This window comes from Myotis yumanensis, unplaced genomic scaffold, assembly GCF_028538775.1.
Source record: "Myotis yumanensis isolate MYYU_CA2020_CCGP unplaced genomic scaffold, mMyoYum1.0.hap1 SCAF_16, whole genome shotgun sequence".
Classification (NCBI taxonomy): domain Eukaryota; kingdom Metazoa; phylum Chordata; class Mammalia; order Chiroptera; family Vespertilionidae; genus Myotis; species Myotis yumanensis.
Genome location: NW_027223767.1, coordinates 44,919,042 through 44,939,926, shown reverse-complemented (window position 1 = coordinate 44,939,926; position 20,885 = coordinate 44,919,042). Strand labels below are relative to the sequence as shown.

The window sequence follows — 20,885 nt, the reverse complement described above, 5'->3', positions numbered from 1 at the left end:
TCAGAATTTGAGAAATAGCCCAGCTGGCATGGCTCTGGTGGAGTGTTAACCTATGAACCAGGAGGTCACAGTTCAATTCCTGGTCAGGGCACATGCATGGGTTGTGGGCTTGGTCCCCAGTATGGGACGTGCAGGAGGCAGCCGATCAGTGATTCTCTCTCATCATTTATGTTTCTATGTCTCCCTCTCCCTTCCTCTTTAAAATCAATAACAAACATATATTTTAAAAAATCTTATGTGGGACAGATGCAAGTGTGATATTCCACTTGAGATTGGGAAAGAGGGCAAGTGACTATTGCTAGGCCTACCTAAGCTATTGGTCCTTTCCTTCCCCAGCCACAGATCAACACCTATGGCAGCCCTCTGGAACCCTGGAGTCCCATTGAACACATTTTGAAAATTACTGATTCAGATGGCTGCATGTTTTTTTTATCTTGGTAACCCTGTATCTAAACTTGCCTCTTTCGATCCAATTTGAGGATTGCTGCCAAAATGATCTTCCTAAAATCTCAAGTTACTCCCCTACTCAAAAACCATTTTAAGTATTTCTTTTAAAAAAATATTTTTATTGATTTCAGAGAGGATGGGAGATGGGGAGAGAGATAGAAACATCAGTGATGAAAGAATCACTGATCGGCTGCCTCCTGCACACCCCACACCAGGGATCGAGCCCACAACCCGGGCATGTGCCCTGACCGAGAATCGAACCATGATCTCCTGGTTCATAGGTTGATGCTCAACCACTGGCCAGCTGGGCCATTTTAAGTATTTCTTAGTTGGGCATTTCAGATAACCCACAATGTAGTTTCAATATTCCTTGCCAATGGTATTCTTTGTCCCCTCATGTTATTCTGGGCTGCTTAGTTTTTCCTACTTTGTCTAACTCCCCATTTTTCTAATGCTGTTCAAACTCAACAATCCAAAAATAAACTCATGGTCTCTCCAACCCAAACTAACTTCTGACTTTTCAGCACTGTTAATATGATCACCATTGTGCCAATTGAAATCCTCACTTATCCATTATGGTTTATCCCAAATGCCATCTCTTATAGGAAGTTGTCCTTCATTCTAAGTTGGAATCTCTCTATTTTCTGATACTCGGTAACATTTTACGTATGTCTAATGACTGCTAGTACCGAACTCCATTTTATATATAAAGATGAAGTATTTTTGCATGGTTTTAATATAATCCAAATTGTCTAAGAATGCAACTACTATATAAATTAAGAGATGATTCTTTAGTTCAGAGCCAAGACTTTGGCCCTTATTGATGCAACCTGCATTCTCCTGAATTTTTAGCTCTTGCATTCATGGTGATTCTACAAATATATCTGACTACTTTATTATTATGTCTTCTAGAATAATTATTCTGGTACATTTGCCTATTGAAATACAAGTTATCTCATCATCAGTTTCACCATTATATTACAGTTAGGGCTTTATTTTAAAAACAACTTGTATGGGAGGATAGGTTATGTTTAATTCATGATGGTAAAAGAGGTATCCTATATAATAAAACCCTAATATGCAAATTGACCAAATGGTGAAACGACTGGTCGTTATGTCGCACACTGACCACCAGGGCAGCAGATACTCAATGCAGGATCTGCCCCCTGGTGGTCAGTGTGCTCCCACAGGGGGAGCCAGGCTCACGGTTGGTGAGCTCAGCGTCAGTGGCGGGAGCCTTTCCCACCTCCACTGCAGGCAGGCAGTAAGGAGAAGGGATCCTGGTCTGTGAGAGCCCCGGACTGTGAGAGGGATGTCTGATCCCCGCGGGGATCAGGCCTAAGCTGGCAGGTGGACATCCCCTGAGGGGTCCTGGACTGTGAGAGGGCACAGGCCAGGCTGAGGACACCCCCCACCCCCAATGTATGATTTTCGTGCACCGGGCCTCTAGTTATAAAATACTTTTGCTAAACAGGGGACGCTTAGTAAGATTGAGAACCACTCTACGTTTACTATACTGCAAGAGACCAGCTACAGCCTAAATAAGATAATGTGTACGAAAATCACCTTGCATTTATACTAGCCACAAAATTAGGTTCCAGCATATATTTAAGTATTTCAGTTTGGTTCACAAATTATGTACAAGAATCCTTTCTTGCTAATCTAAGTGTGGTCTCTAGACCAGCAGCAGGCAACATCTGGGAATTATTACAAATGCAGACTCTTAGGCCAGACTTGTTGATTCAGAGTCTGCATTTTAACAAGGTTCCTAAGGAATTCTTATGCACATTATAGCCTGAGAAATATTAACCACTATTTGAAAAGTATCCATGAAATTTATCATCACTCTTACAGCGCATTATGGATTAGCAGTGGATCATCTTTATATATATGTTTAGACTGTATTTTTATTGTTTAAATGCTGACTTTAAAAGATGGTTGAACAACAAAAGCTTTATAACATTTAATTTTGATGTATACATTTATAACAATATAAATTGTCTTCATTTTTTTATTCAAAAATATTTATTGAATGCTTGTTATGTGCCATGTATGCAAAATATTGGCAATACTGTGGTAAAGAAAACAGACAATGCTTTTGCCCTCATGGAATTTATAGTCAAGTAAGAAAAACAGGCCCCCAAACAAGTAAATAGCAAAAGAAATAATTAAAACTATGCTATGTATTATGAAGGAAATAAAAAGAGTGCTAATGTGGAGAATAGTAGTGGGAGCAGGGTTGGTGAACCTCTCCTCTAAATAAGAGGTCGAGCTAGATAGAAGTATGGTTATCCTTAGCACATAAATGATTTTTAACGCCATGGTAATGAATTGTATCACCTAAAGAGAGCATGTAGTGAGAAGAGGACTCAGAATTGAGGCCTGAGAAACATCTTATTTAGGTAGTCATGTGGAGGAGGCTGGAGACAGCAAAAGAGAAAGAGCAGCAGGGCAAGACAGGAGGAAAATCAGCAGAGTGTGGTGTAACGGAATTCATGAAAGGAGTGTTCCAAGAAGGAGTGGGTGGTCAGCTATGTTGAATGTTGCTGAAAAATCAAGTAAGGTGAGGACAAAAAGTGTGGGTTAATTTTGATGACATAAAACCTGCTGTTGACCTTAACAAAACTTTTTTGTGGAGTAGTGGGGATGGAGACCAAATTGAAGTGGTTAGAGCGGGAATGGGAATAGACTCGCAGTGGTTCTCAATCTTCTGGCCCTTTAAATACAGTTCCTCATGTGGTGACCCAACCATAAAATTATTTTCATTGCTACTTCATAACTGTAATGTTGCTACTGTTATGAATTGTAATGTAAATATCTGATATGCAGGATGGTCTTAGGCGACCCCTGTGAAAGGGTCGTTTGACCGCCAAAGTAGTTGCGACCCACAGGTTGATAACCGCTGGAATAGAGGAAGTGGAAACACTGATCAGACCATTTTTTTCCAGAAGTTTAGCTAAAAGGTGAGAAGCAGATAAATAAGTGGGGCTGATGCTGGAGACAAATGTGAATCAAAAAAATTTTGTTTGTTTGTTTGTTTTCCAAAGATGAATGGCAAACAACCTGTATCCTAAGTTTCTTGAAAAAAAAAAAAAAGACCAAAAAAAAAAAATCATATGACAGAATATTTTGAAATCTCAATTCTCAGGGAAGTCTGGGGAATTAGCTATCACTGAAACTATCTTCATATTTAATTGTCACATGATTTGTAAATAAATTTCCTAACCATGAAAAATTTTAAGATATATGGTGTCTTTTCAGTGGATGGTTAGTATAGATATAATCTATAAAGACTGTTAGAAGAATCATTAAAACCCTTGGAATTCAAACTTTTTGCAAAAGTTGGAACATACTGCTCTAATTGCACTTGTAAGGTTTGGATTTTAGATATGTGAGAATGTTTGAGTGATCAACAGATTTTAAAAAAATATATATTTTGGCTCTAACTGGTTTGGCTCAGTGGATAGAGCGTCGGCCTGCCGACTGAAGGGTCCCAGGTTCGATTCCGGTCAAAGGCCTGTACCTTGGTTGCGGGCACATCTCCAGTAGGGAGTATGCAGGAGGCAGCTGATCGATGTTTCTCTCTCATCGATGTTTCTAACTCTCTATCCCTCTGCCTTCCTCTCTGGTTACCCAGCCAGTGTGGCTTAGTGGTTGAGCATTGACCTATGAACTAGGAGGTCACAGTTCAATTTCCTGTCAGGGCACATGCCAGAGTTGCAGGCTCGATCTCCCAGTGTGGAGCCTGCAGGAGGCAACCAATCAATGATTCTTTCATCTTTGATGTTTCTCTCTCTCTCTCCCTCTCTCTTCTTCTCTGAAATGAACAAAAATGTGTATTTATATATAAAATAAAAAATATACTAAATATATTTTTATTGATGCACACCCCACACTGGGGAATAAGCCCACAACCCAGGCATGTGTCCTGACCGGGAATCTAACTGTGACCTCCTGTTTCAAAGGTCAATGCTCAATCCCTGAGCCACACTGGCCAGGCCAACAGAAATTTTTAAAAATTAAGGAATAACTTATACAATAAGTACACATATCTTAATGTATGTAGCTTGATTCATTTTTACCTATATACACATGTTCCAGATCAAGATATGGAACAGTTGCATCACCCCAGAAGGTTCTCTTGTGCCAATTTATAATTAATATACCCTCCTCACCCAAAGTTAACTACTATTTGGACTTATATAAATCATATATCAGTTTTCCTGTTCTTGAATTCCATATGTCTGGCTTTTTTGCTTTTTTTTTGCTGAATATACTTGAGATCCATTCATATTGTAACATTTATTAGTTCATTCTCATTTGTTGTTGAATAGTATGAATATACTACAATTTGTTTATTCATTCTACTCTTGATGGACATTTGATTATTTCCAGTCTTTGTCGGTGTTATGAAAATTCTTATGCATGTCTTTTAGTGGACATATACACTCATTTCTCTTGGATATAGATTTAGGACTAGCATTTTTGGGTCATAGGGTAGGTGTATATTTAGCTTTAATACATATTGCCAAACAGTTTCCAAAGTGGTTAGGCCAGTTCACCCTCCCACTAACAATGTCTGAGAGTTCCAGTTCCACGTCTTGCTGACATTTGCTATTGTCAGTCTTTTTTTAATTTTAGCCATTTTGGTGGGTATGTAATGGTATTTCATTGTGGCTTTAATTTGTATTTTCCTGATGAATATTGATTGGCTACCTTTTCATATGTTTATTGGCCATTTGTCTATCCTTTTTCCTAAAGTGCCTGAAGTGCATTTTTTTAAAAGTTGGGTTCTTTATATTTTTAATAGTTTTGTAGGTATTTCAAAAATATTTTGGAAATGTATACTTTGTCAAAAGTGTATTGTAAATATTTTCTCCCAGTCTACACCTTGCTTATTTATTTTCTTAATCTATGTAATGACTAGAATTTTTAATTTTAATAAAGGCTAATTTATCAAATTTTCTTCTTTGGGATTAAGTGCATTTTATGTCCTGTTGAAGAAATATTTGCCTCTTCCAAGGCCATGAAAATATTCTCTTGTGTAGAAATTTGACTTTTTTAAACTTTCACATTTAGATATATCACCCACTTTAATGATTCTGTTTTTTACCCCAGTTATTTTACTTTTAAAAATCTAGGCATTTTGCCCTAACCGGTTTGGCTCAGTGGATAGAGCGTCGGCCTGCGGACTCAAGGGTCCCAGGTTCGATTCCGGTCAAGGGCATGTATCTTGGTTGCGGGCACATCCCCAATGGGGAGTGTGCAGGAGGCAGCTGATTGATGTTTCTCTCTCATTGATGTTTCTAACTCTCTATTCCTCTCCCTTCCTCTCTGTAAAAAAAAATCAATGAAATATACTAAAAAAAAATAATAAAAATAAAATAAAAATCATCATTCTCCCCTTTAAAAAAAAATCTAGGCATTTTACAGTTATAAAATGAAAATTTTGTGCTCTCTTCAGCAGCACATATACTAAAATTGGAACAATACAGAGAAGATTAGCATGGCCCCTGCGCAAGGATGACACGCAAATTCGTGAAGCATTCCATATTTTTATTAAAAAAAAAGAAAGAAAATATTACTAGGAATATGTGGGATTCACTTATATTAGCATAAATTTTTTAAAAAGTAGCAATGACATGAAATGTGCATTCTTCCTTTTCTCTCTACATGTTCATTTATGGCATGTGATAGCCATGGTAAAATTGAAATATATCTGTCTATAAATTCAGAGTAACAAGGGAAAATAGCACTAGATGTTAAATTTGTTGTTTTAAACCTGTGCTCCACACTCTATAATTTCTTCATTAAACATTTAATATAGGGGGAAAATGGAATCCTTAATTTTAAAAAGAGGTAAGGTAGAAAGAATTGGAATGGTAACATGGACTGTATTTGATCTGGTGCTCTCAGAAAGTAGTCTTGATATTTCTTAACTTTTACCTTAATCCAAGGAAGAAAGAAAGGAAGTATTTCATGGTTGGAGGGATAACTCTCATTTTAAGGCATGCTCCTTGTTTTTATGTCTTCCTTTCCCTTCAATCATAATTATTTGAAATTAATTGAGTCTAAAATCTGTTCTATTTCTATTCTTCTAAGATCTGTAATCTATAGCAGTGATGGCGAACCTTTTGAGCTCGGCGTGTCAGCATTTTGAAAAACCCTAACTTAACTCTGGTGCCGTGTCACATACAGAAAATTTTTGATATTTGCAACCATAGTAAAACATAGATATTTATTTTATATACTTAAATGCCATTTAACAAAGAAAAATCAACCAAAAAAATGAGTTCGCGTGTCACAGGTTCGCCATCACTGATCTATAGGAAAGCACTTTAATTAAAACATTAGTTAAATTCTTTGAAACAAAGGTAAAACTTAAGAAATTAGTCCTGCTTCTCTCCTTAATGTGTCACTGACATTGTACCCTTGGTCAATTAGGTGACTATATTTTGTCATTCTTTGTGTCATGAACTTTGTCGGTAAAATGGGGAGAATAATAAATGCAATTATACCTTTTCATTTTCCAGAAATTCTGTGAGATAATATGAAATTTCATTTGCACTTACTGGATTAAGTGCTTCATGATACCTTTTTGGAGGACCACAAGCAAACAAAACCAGGTTCAGAAGAAAGCTCTCACCGCGGTTAGGGAACTGAGTAATAGCATCTGAGTAATAACTTCTCTTATATGTTCCCAAGAAGCTGAACAAGGACCTGAAATGGACATTTCAGGAAATTTGAGTTCAGCTACATTTAAGGAGGAACTTTTAAAACTTTTTTTCCTGAAATGGAAAGGAATAACTTCTATATTATTGGAAGTGTCTAAGGGAGGAAACATACAACCCAAATAGGGAGATATTGGAGGAAATTCAAGCACCAGGTGTCAGAGGAAGGTCACTTAAGCTAGATAAAATATCCACTCCATTTCTAATATTCTGATTTCATTAGTCTTAGGTATCATTTTTCATTATGCAGAATTGTTCTTGTGATGCCAAGATTCCAGGAATTGATTATATGTGGTAGTAATAAAAAGAAATGGTGAAGGACCTTTCAGAAATAATAGCTAACACTTCTGTCCCTAATGTTAATGTTGCAAATATGAGTACATTTTTATAGTGACTCAGTTTCCAAAGATTTTGGTTAAAAAGTAAAAGTGAACATTTTAGATTTTAAAAAACTATTTTTTTAAGAGACATGGGGATAAGAGTCAGTTTACTGTTATGAAGATAAAAAGGAATGTCAGTGTTCAGGTACAGCTTTCTGGCAGCCGTCAGGCACCAGAACTGCTGGCAGCTGGCAAAGTCAATGCAGCAATCTTTCTGAGATTTAACATTTTGCTCTCCTTTAGCACCTACAACTTCCTACTGGGAAAACAGAACAGCCAGTGAAAATCTGATCTCTGAAACTTAAGTATAATTTTGTTAGCTGATATTCTCAATTGAATAATAATTACTTAATAGTCTCAAAATGAAGGCAAGTTCATAACTATTCAAGTTAAAAATATGGTTACAAATTTTGTTGCTAATGTAAATATTTGGTTTTGTTAATAGTTGGTTTATATTAGAGCAAAGAGGTAAAAACATTCCCCTGTGAACTTTGATGAAATCTTAATTAACCAGACTCCTGCCATTTCCAAGTTTAAATTTTAGTTGTAATCTACTCCCTTTAATTTTGCAGCACATAAAAATGCTGGAATGTCTGAGAAAAATATTGATATTATAACAAAAATTCTAGCTAGTGAATTTTTTTAAAATGGCATCTTTGTCAATGAAAAGAGAATCTGAAGGAATAAAAACAAACTTGAAATTGTCATCTTTCAGTAAGCATGTGAAGAAGGCTTGTTTTCAGTACTGGTAGAAAACAACTTGATACTGCTAGAAAAGCTTTGAATTGGTGAAGTGCTTTGGAAAGCTACAAAAGAAATAGCCTTTAATTTTTACAGTCCAGTATATCTGTCAGCCATCTCTGTAACAGAATAGCTATGCCTTTTATAAGATTTGTTATTAAAAGGTAAGGTATCAGTGGAAAGCACTAATGATTAAATTAAACTTAAGAAATATTAGATTGAGTATTAAGTTGCAGGAAAGAAAGAAGGCACCTGATATGAATGAGTGTTAACTAGGGTTTTCTGCTGGTTTATAATTTTGGCTTTTAAATGAGATAAGAAATTGCTTTATCTAATGATACCAAAAAATCCTAATGGAAGCATGATGCCACATATATATTTGTACACCTACATATAAGTACATTTAAAAATATTTTATCTGAATGTTTGGCATCATGTGGTGGGTTGTTTTTTACACTCTGAAAAGTCACAGTAATTTTTCAATCGGTCACATTTGTAAAATACTTTGTATGAAAGGTGCTGTCTAGATGACTTATAACTTTGATAACTGCATTAATGGAAATCACAACTGTTTCCTAGAATTCCAATTATAAAAATAGAAATATTGTTAGGAGATAGTCATCGTTAAGCTGTTTCCTGGTAAACTTTTTCTGTAAAGGACCAGATAGTGAATGTTTTAAGCTTTGTAAGTCATATAGTCTCTGTCACAACTACTCAGCTTTGCTGTTGGACTATGAAAGCAGCAATGGACATGTAAGTGATTGGGTTTGTCTGTATTTACAATAGAACTTTATGGGCACTGAAATCGAACTTTACATAGTTTTCAAGTGGCACAAAACAATAGTCTTCTGATTATTTTTCTAACCACTTAAAATATAAAAAAAAAAATTCTTAATTCACGGGCCACACAAAGACAAGTGGTAAGTCGTAGTTTGCGGAACTTTAATCTAGAGTGTTCATAAGGATCAAGAGATGTAAAAATTCATGTCCATTATGAATGGGCACTATTTTGGGAGTTAAAGACACAGCAAAATAGCAAGGCAAAATGTGCATAACATCCCTGTTCTCATGGACCTTACATTCTGGTGTGGGGAGGCAGGTAAAAACAAAAATGACCAAAAATATGTCAGGTGGTGACAATAAAGAAATTTTATGAAGAAAAATAAAGCAAGGTAAGAGAAAACAAAGTGACCATGAAGGATGACAGTTTATATGGGATAGTTATGTAAAGCTTATTTGGTAAGGTGACTTTTGAGCATACAACACCTGAATGAAGCTAGGAAGTGGCCAAGTAGCTAGGTGGGGGAAGAGCATTCTGTTAAGAGGGGAAGGTAAATACAAAGGTCCTGAGGCAGGAGCATGCTTTGCCTATTCAGGTAACAGGAGAGATATAGACAATATTTGTTTTTCAATGAAATTAACCTACTTTGAAATTCTTCCATCATCTGTACCGGATATGTATAAACATCAGTAAAGAAAACTGTATTTCTGTCAAAAGCAATATACGGACCCTTCTTTTTTAGTTTTCTAGAGTGTTCTTTTAAATATTGTGAAGCTATATTGACTGCCAACCCAGTATGTCCCATTAAATGGAAATTTTTTGAGGTTTTTTTTTTTAACTGAAGTATAAGAAATTACACAATGGTCCATTAAAAACTGAAAAGTTTTATAAATATTTAACAATTGGGAATTCCTTTACCATCTACCTACGACTTCATGTTTTTATAAAGACCTTAATTTCAGGGAGAGAAAGTGTACTTCAATCTATTTTGTCCTTGTGTTTTAAGTATTTTTTTAGCACCTAAGAAGAACATCCATGTTGCCTGATTATACATGGTTTAATGTCTTCTTAAAATTTTGAATACTAAGAGTCAGAAATTCTCTTAGAAACTACTCAGTTATTTCTAGTGTTATTTACAGCACACGAAGGCCTCTTGAGAAAATGTTGAGAGTTATTTAAATGTCATTGTCAGAGGATTTAAAAGGTTCAGGGGACCAGGACCTTTTCCCTTTAGGTCACCAAATCAAAAGCCATCTTTCTCTGAAGTAACTAGAAGATGTTTTCACATGAAGGTTGCTCATGTGAAACCTTGAGCTAGGTTTTTTTCCTTTTTTTTTCTGTTAAGAATCCCTTTAGTATGCAATTAAAAGTTTCACAGGTAGTTTTTTTTTTAACTAAAAAAACCCCCCCAAAGCTCACAACACTATCAAACTTACAGAAAAGTTGCAATACTGTACAAAAAAACCCTGTTTTTTTCTGGAAATTTTGAGATTAAGTTGCTGATATGATACCCTTGAATACTTTAGTATTTATGTTCCACCTTCTACAAAACAACTATCAAAATCAGGAAATTAACATAGATACATTACTCCCATTTAATCCTTGGACCCCATTTAGATTTCTCCAATTGTTTCTCTAATGTCCGTTACTGCAAGAGTATTCAACTAAGAATCACACATTGTATTTAGTTGTCATAACTCCTCATTCTCTTTCAGTCTGAAACAATTCCTCAGTTTTTCATGACCTTGACACTTTTGAGGATTACAAGCCAGTTATTTTGTAAACTGTTCCCCAATTAGAGTTTAGTTTGTTTTCCCATGGTTAGATTCATGTTATGCATATTTGGCAGGAATGTCACATGTGGTGAAGGCCTGGGGTGGGGCGAGTGGGAGTGGGATAGAGGGAGTCAGTGGCGGGTGGGGGGGAGAATATCTGTAACACTTTCAACAATAAATATTTTAAAGAATGAGATAGGATGAGTCGTAAAAAAAACAAAACAAAAGACCCATGTCAAGGCCCTGGCCAGTGTGGCTCAGTTGGTTGAGCATCATCCCATGCTCTGAGAGGTCACTGGTTTGATTCCTGGTCAGGGCACATGCCCGGATTGTGGACGCAGGAGGCAGCTAAAATCAATAAAACACGATATACAGGCAGGCCTCGGGTTACGTCGGACTCTACGTATGTCGTTTCATGGTTACATCTCCATCTCCCATTTATTTATAAAAAAAAAAGTTCTGTCATTTTGACATATGTACATATGTGCTTTATGTTTTTTATTTATTTGCCATAAGTAAAGGTCAGGAACTGTTATCTTTTAAAATTTTTTTTGCTGTTTCACTTCATTACTGCTGTGTATGTGCTCCATGTGAGTGATATAGGTGCTTATGTAGGTGGGTTCCGACTTACGGCGAAAATCGCATTACGCTCCAATGTAACCCGAGGACCAGTATATTTTTTAAACCATAGCAAGCACAGCAGCTGGGAAGCAAGGAGGAGAAGTTCTAGAATGGAGAAGGCAGGGAGGCCTTTTTTTGTGTATAAATTCTTTGGCTGATTCAAATCTGTAGCTGATCCTTGAACTACACTTATATGAGTCACACTCTGAGCAGCCCATCTGAACAGAAATTTGTGCTTCTAAAAGGATGGTCTGGGCCCTAACCAGTTTGGCCCAGTGGATAGAGCACCGGCCTGCGGACTGAGGGGTCCCAGGTTCGATTCTGGTCAAGGGCATGTACCTTGGTTGCGGGCACATCCCCAGTGGGGGGTGTGCGGGAGGCAGCTGATCAGTGTTTCTCTCTCATCGATGTTTCTGGCTCTCTATCCTTCTCCCTTCCTCTCTGTAAAAAATCAATAAAGTATATTTTAAAAAAATAAAAAAATAAAAATAAAAGGGTGGTCTGGGAAACACTCAATCCCAGGCATAGTGTGACATCTGGTTACCCTAGCTACTTCCCACCACAAATGAGACAGAATTTGAGTTTAAATCCAGGCAAGTTAACTATATGCTTTATTTTTAAAAAGTAAAATAAAGAAAAATACTCATACTGTTGAAAGGAACATAACAGGATCTGTAAAATCTATAACACCATTTACAATGTCCAGTGTATTATCCAAAATTTTTAGGTCATGTGAAGAGGGAAAGTGTTACCTGTACTTAAGAGAAAAGGATATCAGTGGTTACTGAACTCAAGATGACATAGATATTGGAATTGGAAGACAAGGATCCTAAACAGCTATAATAATTATACTCAAAGATGTAAAGGAATATATGCTTGTAATGAATTAACAAATCTCAGGAAAGAAACTATTTAAAAAGAACAAAATGTAAAGTTCTAGAACTAAAAATTATACTATATGAAATAGAAAGTTCATTGGACAGGCTTAACAGCAAATTAAGATGATAGACAAAAGTAAGTGGATTTGAAGCTCTATATGTATATATAAAAGCCTAAACCCGTGGTCGGCAAACTGCAGCTCGAAAGCCACATGCAGCTCTTTGGCACCCTTGAGTGTGGCTCTTCCTAAGCCTTAGGAGTACCGTAATAGAGTTAATAACAATGTACCTACCTATATAATTTAAGTTTAAAAATTTTGGCTCTCAAAAGAAATTTCAATCGTTGTACTGTTGATATTTAGCTCTGTTGATTAATGAGTTTGCCGACCACTGGCCTAAACTGAACGACCGGACGCTATGATGCACACTGACCACCAGGGGGCAGGCTCTCAATGCAGGAGCTGGCCCCTGGTGGTCAGTTCGCTCCCATAGCCAACCTCCCCTGGCTGGCCAACCTCCCACAGTCCCTCCTCCTGGCTAGCCAGACAGCCCTGATCAGTCCGATCAGGACTGGGAGAGATGGCCTCGATCGCTGGCCAGGCCGAGGGACCCCACCCGTGCTCGAATTCGTGCACTGGGCCTCTAGTATATCAATGAAAGTATTCAGTCTGAACAAAAGAGAGAAAAAATGTTGAGGGGAAAAAAGAACGGAGTCTGAGGGAACTGTGGGGAAATATGAAAAAGTGTAATGTATATATGCAATTGAAATCCTAAAAGGAAAGGAGCAAGAGAATGGAGGAGGAAAATTTTAAGAAATAATGTCCAAAAACTTCTAACTTTGGTGAAAAACGTAATTTTACAGATAAGTTCAATGAACCCAAGTGGGATAAATTCACATAAAATCTACCTAGGTATATCAAGCCAAAAGTAAAGAGAAAACCAAAGGTAAAGAGAAAATCTTAAAAGTATTTGAGAAAAAGAATAATATATAAATATTATCACTAACTTATCAGAAACAGTAGAGGCTAGAAGACAGTAGAATGCCATTTTTAAAGTGCTAGATGAAAACTGTCAACCCAGAATTCTATATCAAGTAAAAATATTCTTTAGAATTGAAGGCAAAATAAAGATATTTCCAAATAAATTAAAACTAAGTTGTCATTCACACAGTGGCACCACTAAAAATGTGAAAGGAAGTTTTTTATTTTTTAATTATTTAAAAAAAATATTTTTATTGATTTCAGAGAAGGGAGAGGGGGAAAGAGACAGAAACATCAATGAGAGAGAATCATTGATCCACTGTCTCCTGCACACCCCCTACTGGGGATCGAGCCTGCAACCTGGGCATGTGCCCTTGACTGGAATCCAACCCTTTAGTCCAGGGGTTCTCAACCTGTGGGTCGCGACCCCTTTGGCGGTTGAATGACCCTTTCACAGGGGTCACCTAAGACCATCCTGCATATCAGATATTTACATTACGATTCATAACAGTAGCAACATTACAGTTATGAAGTAGCAACGAAAATAATTTTATGGTTGGGTCACAACATAAGGAACTATTTAAAGGGCCAGAAGGTTGAGAACCACTGCTTTAGTCCGTAGGCTGGTGCTCTATCCACTGAGCCAAACTGGCGAGGGCTAAAGGAAGTTCTTTAGACGGAGTTCCACAGATGGGAGCTCAGGTTTTCATGAAAAAAAAAAAAAAAAATCAAAAGCACCAGACATATTAAGTATGTGGGTAAATACAAAGCACTAATTTTTCTTCTGAATCTCTCTCTTTTTTTAAAAAGACAATGTAGCAAGTTTTTTCCTTCTTTTAAAAAAAATTATTTTAGGGAAGGAAAGGAGAGAGAAAGAGACAAACATCAATGGATTGCCTCCCTCATGTGCCCAACCTGCAAGCTATGTGTGCCCTGACGGGGAATCACACCCACTACCTCCAATCAACTGAGCCACACCAGCCAGGGCTCTTCTTAATCTCTTTAAAATACAATTGCTTGTGTAGCTAATACCTTTTATACTCCTTGAGGCACTTTTTAAGGAGGATATAAAGAATAGTCTTGCTCTGAAGAGGAAATCTGCTGCTAAAGCTTCCAAAATGGTATCCTTATTAATTTTAGGATTCTCAAATCTGAAAAAATTTTTCTCTAAGCAGCTAATATTTATTATATATACTTTTTCAGATATAAAACCAAATGTGGAACTGAAAAGCAGTCAGGAGCAGTCTGCGCCTACAGGTAAAGTAGCATCAGTTTTTTCCTGTCTAGAAATAGAACTTTACTGAAATTACCAAAGAAAGAGGAACATTCTGATTGCAGTAAAAATGCTATGGAAATGGGTTGGGGAAGAAAAATATGGTTGTCTCTTCCTGTTACAAAAATAACTCATCAATTTAGATAATATAAGTTCTTTGGTATTTTAGGACCAAACCATACCCCACCTACTGATTCGTTTGAAGAAAGACAGTTTTTGTTGAGTAATATAGTAGCTTCTATTTGAACAACTTGAGCTTTTCACTCTAGAACACTGATCAGCAAACTTTTTTTGTAAAGGGCCAGATAATAAATATTTTAGATTTTCTGGGCCACATATGGCCTCTATTGCAGAAACCTCTTTATATTTTTTACAGCCCTTTAAAAATGTAAAACCCATTCTACCACCTGGACCCATGCAAAGACAGGCCATGGTTAGATTTGGCCCTTGGGCTATAGTTTGCTGACCCCTGCTTCAGAATGAACTACAAACATTTAAAATAATTTATTTCCCCAAAATAACTCCTATGTTTTCTCTGTTGATTAACTCACTTTTTAAATCAAAGCTTATGTTGTACTAAAAAATTTATCACTTAAATGCTGTTTTGTGTTACTGTGAGTTGTTACCATTTTTCTTGTGAGTGTTCTTTTTGGGGTGAGTTTTGATCCTGTTTATCACATTTGTTTTCATGTAGGAATTTTGTTATTTCCTGGGCTGATTCTTTTAAATATATTTTTATTGATTTCAGAGAGGAAGAGTGAGGGGGAGAGAGAGAAACATCAATGATGAGAGAGAATCATTGATTGGCTGCCTCCTGCACGCCCCCTACTGGGGATTAAGCCTGCAACCCAGGCATTTGCCCTCACCTGAAATTGACCTCCGGTTCATAGGTTGATGCTCAACCACTGAGCCACACTGTTCTGGCTCCACATCATTACATTTATAATGTGAACAGAAAAGGAAAATAGGAAGCTTACTCTAAGGAAAGCATCTTTCCAAAATTGGGTTATATTAGTATTTTCAGGCTAAGTATTTCTCATCACTACATATCAATACTTCTTGGTCATAAATAGCAATAACATTCTACCAGATACTGTGAGATATCCCAAAGGAGAGAGAATTTCTGTACAGAAAGAACGTGAGTTCATTTTAACTCAGGTGAAAGAAATATTCAAGAAAATCATGTTTAGCCGAAACCGGTTTGGCTCAGTGAATAGAGCGTCAGCCTGCGTACTGAAAGGTCCCAGGTTCGATTCCGGTCAAGGGCATGTACCTTGATTGCGGGCACATCCCTAGTAGGAGATGTGCAGGAGGCAGCTGATCGATGTTTCTCTCTCATCGATGTTTCTAACTCTCTATCTCTCTCCCTTCCTCTCTGTAAAAAATCAATAAAATATATTTTAAAAAAAAGAAAAGAAAGAAAATCATGTTTAATGGAAAAGTGTATGAACCCTGGATATATTTCTAAACCTCAAGAGTTTTCACATATATCACACTTAGAGTATATGTGAAAGGAATACTATCACTAAGAATTTGTGTGAAGCTGAGATGGGAATCTACTTTATACATGTTTATAAAAAATAGTTTAAGTTGACTGCATAGTTAAAATTCTTTTTATCTCCTAGAAGGTCCAGTGATTTTAAATGACTACAATTTAACCAAACCTCATGAGACAGAAAATGTGGACAGTGCAGAATGCCCAACCAATGAAGATGAAGATATGGAAGGTGAGCCATAGTGTACAGAAAACTAATGGTTATAGATATGGTTAAGACTTAATATGAAGAAGAAATGAGGAATTCTCCAAGGAAAAGTTGTATTTGTGGATTGATTTGGGAGTAATTCTGTTTTATTCAGTTTACAAGTATTTGCATTTAATAATTTGCTATATAGGTTATCAGCAAATTTTGAGAATTTAAGGTATTTATTCAGTATTCAAGTTATACTAACTTTTTAAAGTGTTATTTTTACTCTTTTTCACTATAAAAACAATACATGTTCATTATAGAAAGATTTGTCTGGGGTGTTTTCCAACAACAACAATCAGTTCTTCAAATTTAGACACCAGCTGGGAATCCAAAAATTCAATGAGCATACTAACTCCTGGAGTTAATGCTGAACCCACAGGTTAAGGGATCAGTTTCACAGACCGCTCTCACTTCAGACATAAGTTGTAAGTACGAGATCCCCTGGTTATCTGCACTAATTCTAGCTTGGCTACCAATTCAGGATTTTCCACAAACCTCCCTCAGGTTTGATAAGTTGCTAGAATGATTCACAGAACTTAAGAAAGCACCTTTCTTACTATAGCCAGTTAATTATAAAGGATACATACAACTCAGGAACAGGCAAATGGAGCAGGGTATGGTGTGGGAGAGTTTCCATGCCCTCTGGGCATAACACTCCCACAACTTTGATGTGTTCACCAACCCAGAAGCTCTCTGAATCTCATTGTTCAAAAGTTTTTATAGTGCTCAATCTATAGTCCCTTCGACTCTTCCTGGTGGTTGGTGGATGGGGCTGAAAGTTCCAATCCTCTAGTCATTTGGTCTTTCTAGTGACCACCCCATACTGAGGCAATTTAGGGACCCCACCCTAAGTCACCTTAATAGCATAAACTCAGGTGTGAGTGAAAGGGGCTTGTTATGAATAATAAAACATACTATCACTCAGGAAATTGCAAGGGTTTTAGTAACTCTGTGCTAGGAATCTGAGACTAAGACCAAATATATTTTTGTATTATACCACAGGACACCCTCTGGTCTTTGACCATGAATCTCTTATAGCAAAAGGATCATAAAGGTCAAGAGATCCTGGAATAGGGGAGGAAGAACTTGCCTCTTGCCTTCAGGGTTCTTTCAGCTGTTCTAGTAATTAAACCTATAGGATGCAGGTTAACCAGAGAGAATAACCAAATCTAATTACGTTCATCTGTATGGGGACCCTACATACATGAGAAAGACAAAGATCCCACATTGAGAGGTTCAGAGACAAAAAGGGAAAATGAGGTATATATGACATTCTAAGCTAAGGATGAGGTAAGATACCTCAGGACTTCAGGGAATCTTAAACAATCAATGTTTCAATTGTCAGTTCCAGTTCTCTATGAAAATATTATTATGAGCAGGCAACCTCTCTGCCCATTGGTTGACATTATGGGCTATAAAGTGTATGCCTTGGTCTGAAGAAATATGACTTGGCAGTCCAAATTGGTGCAATGGCTCCTGTTTCAGTTCTTTTTTAGTACTCTGACCATTTGTATCTACCACCAGGTAAGCGAAGTCTAATCCAGAGTCAATGCTTATTTTGTCAAAAACCCATTTGTAGTCCTTTTGGGGCTACTGCCATTGGTTCCGTATAATCCACTTGTCAGCTATGTGCCGGGCCTTCTTCCTGAGGAATCTTACCCATAGTCATCTGCAGCCTCTGTATCACTTGTTAATAGAAGTTTGGTTGGCATTCTGAGCCTCAGAGGGTAAAAAAGGAATATATCCAGATTCACCTCTCTTCATTTCTGTGGTCCTCAAATGTCTACTTATTTCATGAACCCAAGTGGCCACCTTAAGCAAGTACATTGCAATATTTACTCATTGGTTCTATTCACCTTTTCAAACCTGGAAGGGGGTTCTTCTGATGGGTATTGACATGCCCTACTTTAATGCACCCATCATATTCCCACAGTGATTTCCATAAGGCAGTGCCTCATATGGGCATCCTTTAATAGACCAAGTTTTCATTGTCCTTCCGCATAGCCATATAGCCAGACTATTGGCCAGGCTATTGGCCTTGACCCATGAATTCTCCTGGTTCATAGGTTGATGCTCAACCACTGAGCCACATCAGTCGGGCTATATATGTGTTTCTTAAAGGAAAAAAGAAAAAAATGTTTCTTGGGATCCTTTGTCTTAGATACTTAAGGGATCAAGTAATAGAGTTCTATGTCTAAAACTTCTGAGATTCAAATCACAGCTTCAACTAACATTCCAGCTCTGCCTAGCTATACTTTAATTTGTACTAGTTCTTAACCACAGAGACTGAAAAATGCTGCCTGGCACAGGATGTGGTCATTTGTGCTGAGGAAAGGCATATGGTGTTGTACCAGCTTTATGCAATTTCTTGAAGGTGACATCCATGGAGCCACACTCAGAATGAGGCAAATAACTACCATCAGCTTGCATTTTTCTGAGTTAGGGTTTCTTAGTTCTGGTAGGTAATGCCATTAAGTATATGTTTGAAATGATGGTCCCTATACAACATTTGGTCTGAAAATTTATAATTTATGTTAGAATTTGCTCTGGGTTCAGAGATACCTATGAGTTTTATATTCTCAAGTAGTTGGGGCGGGGGGGAGGAGGACAGATTAAATACCCAAAATAAAAAAGAAACCAAATAATTTCTATTCAACAATAGGAATTTAAAACAAATATGTAAAAACCCATATGGTTCTAGGAATCCATACAATAGTTTGTGGCCTCTGAATTAGACCTGTCCCAGAAATGCTTCCAAGAAGAAAAGAGAGATATTCAGCCCATGTGATCTACTTGTTTTGGGTCATTTTCAACTGCTGTAGCTGCCTTTGCTATTTCTATCACCTTACCTCTAATACATGTCAATGGATTGATGGAATATCTGTGAGTTTTTCTCAGTTATTAGGGCTCTGGGAGTGTCATACAGTACTTGGTATAAACTAGAAGGTATAATCAACCATTCTAAATAATTTGGGAGAGAAGAAATGGTTCTTCTTTCTAAGCCTGATTTAGAAAGAAATGAATAGGTTAACTTTAGTGTTGAAAAAGTAATCCATTATTTCATGATTAAGCTCCAAATTGATTACTGTATTATTAATGTTGGCATTTAATCTGGGTCACATACATTTGCAACAGGTTATAACCAGGCCTCTGCCTTTTATTTTATTTATTTTTTAAATATATTTTTACTAGAGGCCCGATGCACGAAATTCGTGCAAGAGTAGGCCTTCCTTTGCCTGGCTGCTGGCACCAGCTTCCCTCTGGCACCCGGGACCCAGGCTTCCCTTGCAGCCCGGAAGGACATCTGGTCTAATTAGCATATTACGCTTTTATTATTATAGATTGATTCAGAGAGGAAGGGAGAGGGGGAGAGAGACAGAACCATCAACAGGCCCCTGCCTTTTAAAAAAACTATAATATGAACAGTATATTTAAATTATACATGCTAAATTATAAAATAGAATTGAAAAGTAGGTGGTGTGGCTCACTGGCTTAGCATCAACCTATCAACCAGGAGGTCACAGTTCAATTCCCTGTCAGGGCACATGCCCGGGTTTCAGGCTCAATCCCCAGTAGGGGGCATGCAGGAGGCAGTTGATCAATGATTCTCATCATTGATGTTTCTCTCTCATCATTAATGTTTCTCTCTCTCTTTCCCTCTCCCTTCCTCTCTCTGAAATCAATAAAAACCATTTGAAAAAGAGAGAGAAAAATGCAGTTAAGGGCTGCATAACTAAGGTAGAACCTCAGCTTTTTATTTTAGTCCTTCTTCCTCTGAAATTGGATCCTCATCTTTGCCATTTCCCACTTAGAATATGGAAGGAAAGATTCTGTCCTGGCATGTATGTTTTGAAGTTGTGATTCTACATGCATATGCTGGTGGCATTACTTTTCTGTCTTTGAATAATTAGGGAATATTTATTTGGCTACTAACTCCCTGCATTGAACACACTCTACTGGCCCCATTTTCAGCAGCCCCCTGCCAACCACCATGCCTTTCTACTTACACTAGCAGTTTGTTCTGGAGATGCTACGGGGCAAAAAGTACATAATGTACCTCACTATCCATCAGCATCAGCTATTTACCCTAAGTTGTACATTTACCCTTTGTTTAGTTTCATAGGGCTTCTACAGCATGACCGCAGTGGCTTAAAACAACAAAACTTTATTCTCTTACAGTTCTGGAAACCAGGAGTCCCAAGCAAGGTGTAAGCACAGTCATTTCCTCTAAAGCAGCAGTCTCCAACTGGTGGTCCGTGAGGTCCGAAAGGTTGGCAACTGCTGCTCTAAAGGCTCGCCCTTTACAGGCTCTAGGGAAGAATCCGTGTCTTTTCCTAGCTTCTGGTAGCTTCTAGCTGTCCTTGGTGTTCCTTGGCTTGTGGCAGCATAACTCCAGTCCTTGCTTCTGTCAGCACATGGGCTTCTTCCCTGTCTTCTTGTAGGGACACCTGTCATTGGATTAAGGGCCTATCCTAATCCAATGTGACTTCATCTTAACATTGACCTTATTTCTAAATAAGGCCACATTCA

The 20,885-nt window shown here is 37.4% G+C and overlaps 1 protein-coding gene and 1 non-coding gene across 6 annotated transcripts in view; both read left to right on the top strand.

Moving 5' to 3' along the window:
- Positions 1-20,885, top strand: part of IKZF3 (IKAROS family zinc finger 3) — an 80,326-nt gene that overhangs the window by 7,443 nt on the left and 51,998 nt on the right. For 4 of the 5 annotated variants that reach the window (XM_070392858.1, XM_070392856.1, XM_070392860.1 and 1 more), the window contains exons 2-3: positions 14,538-14,591; positions 16,233-16,334. In XM_070392858.1, the coding sequence (XP_070248959.1) occupies positions 14,538-14,591; positions 16,233-16,334 (156 nt within the window). The remainder of the gene's footprint in view (positions 1-14,537; positions 14,592-16,232; positions 16,335-20,885) is intronic. The other variant, XM_070392857.1, reaches the window with a different exon arrangement.
- Positions 5,899-6,005, top strand: LOC138995295 (U6 spliceosomal RNA). The gene has a single exon (XR_011468604.1). It is a non-coding gene; the product is annotated as a U6 spliceosomal RNA (small nuclear RNA).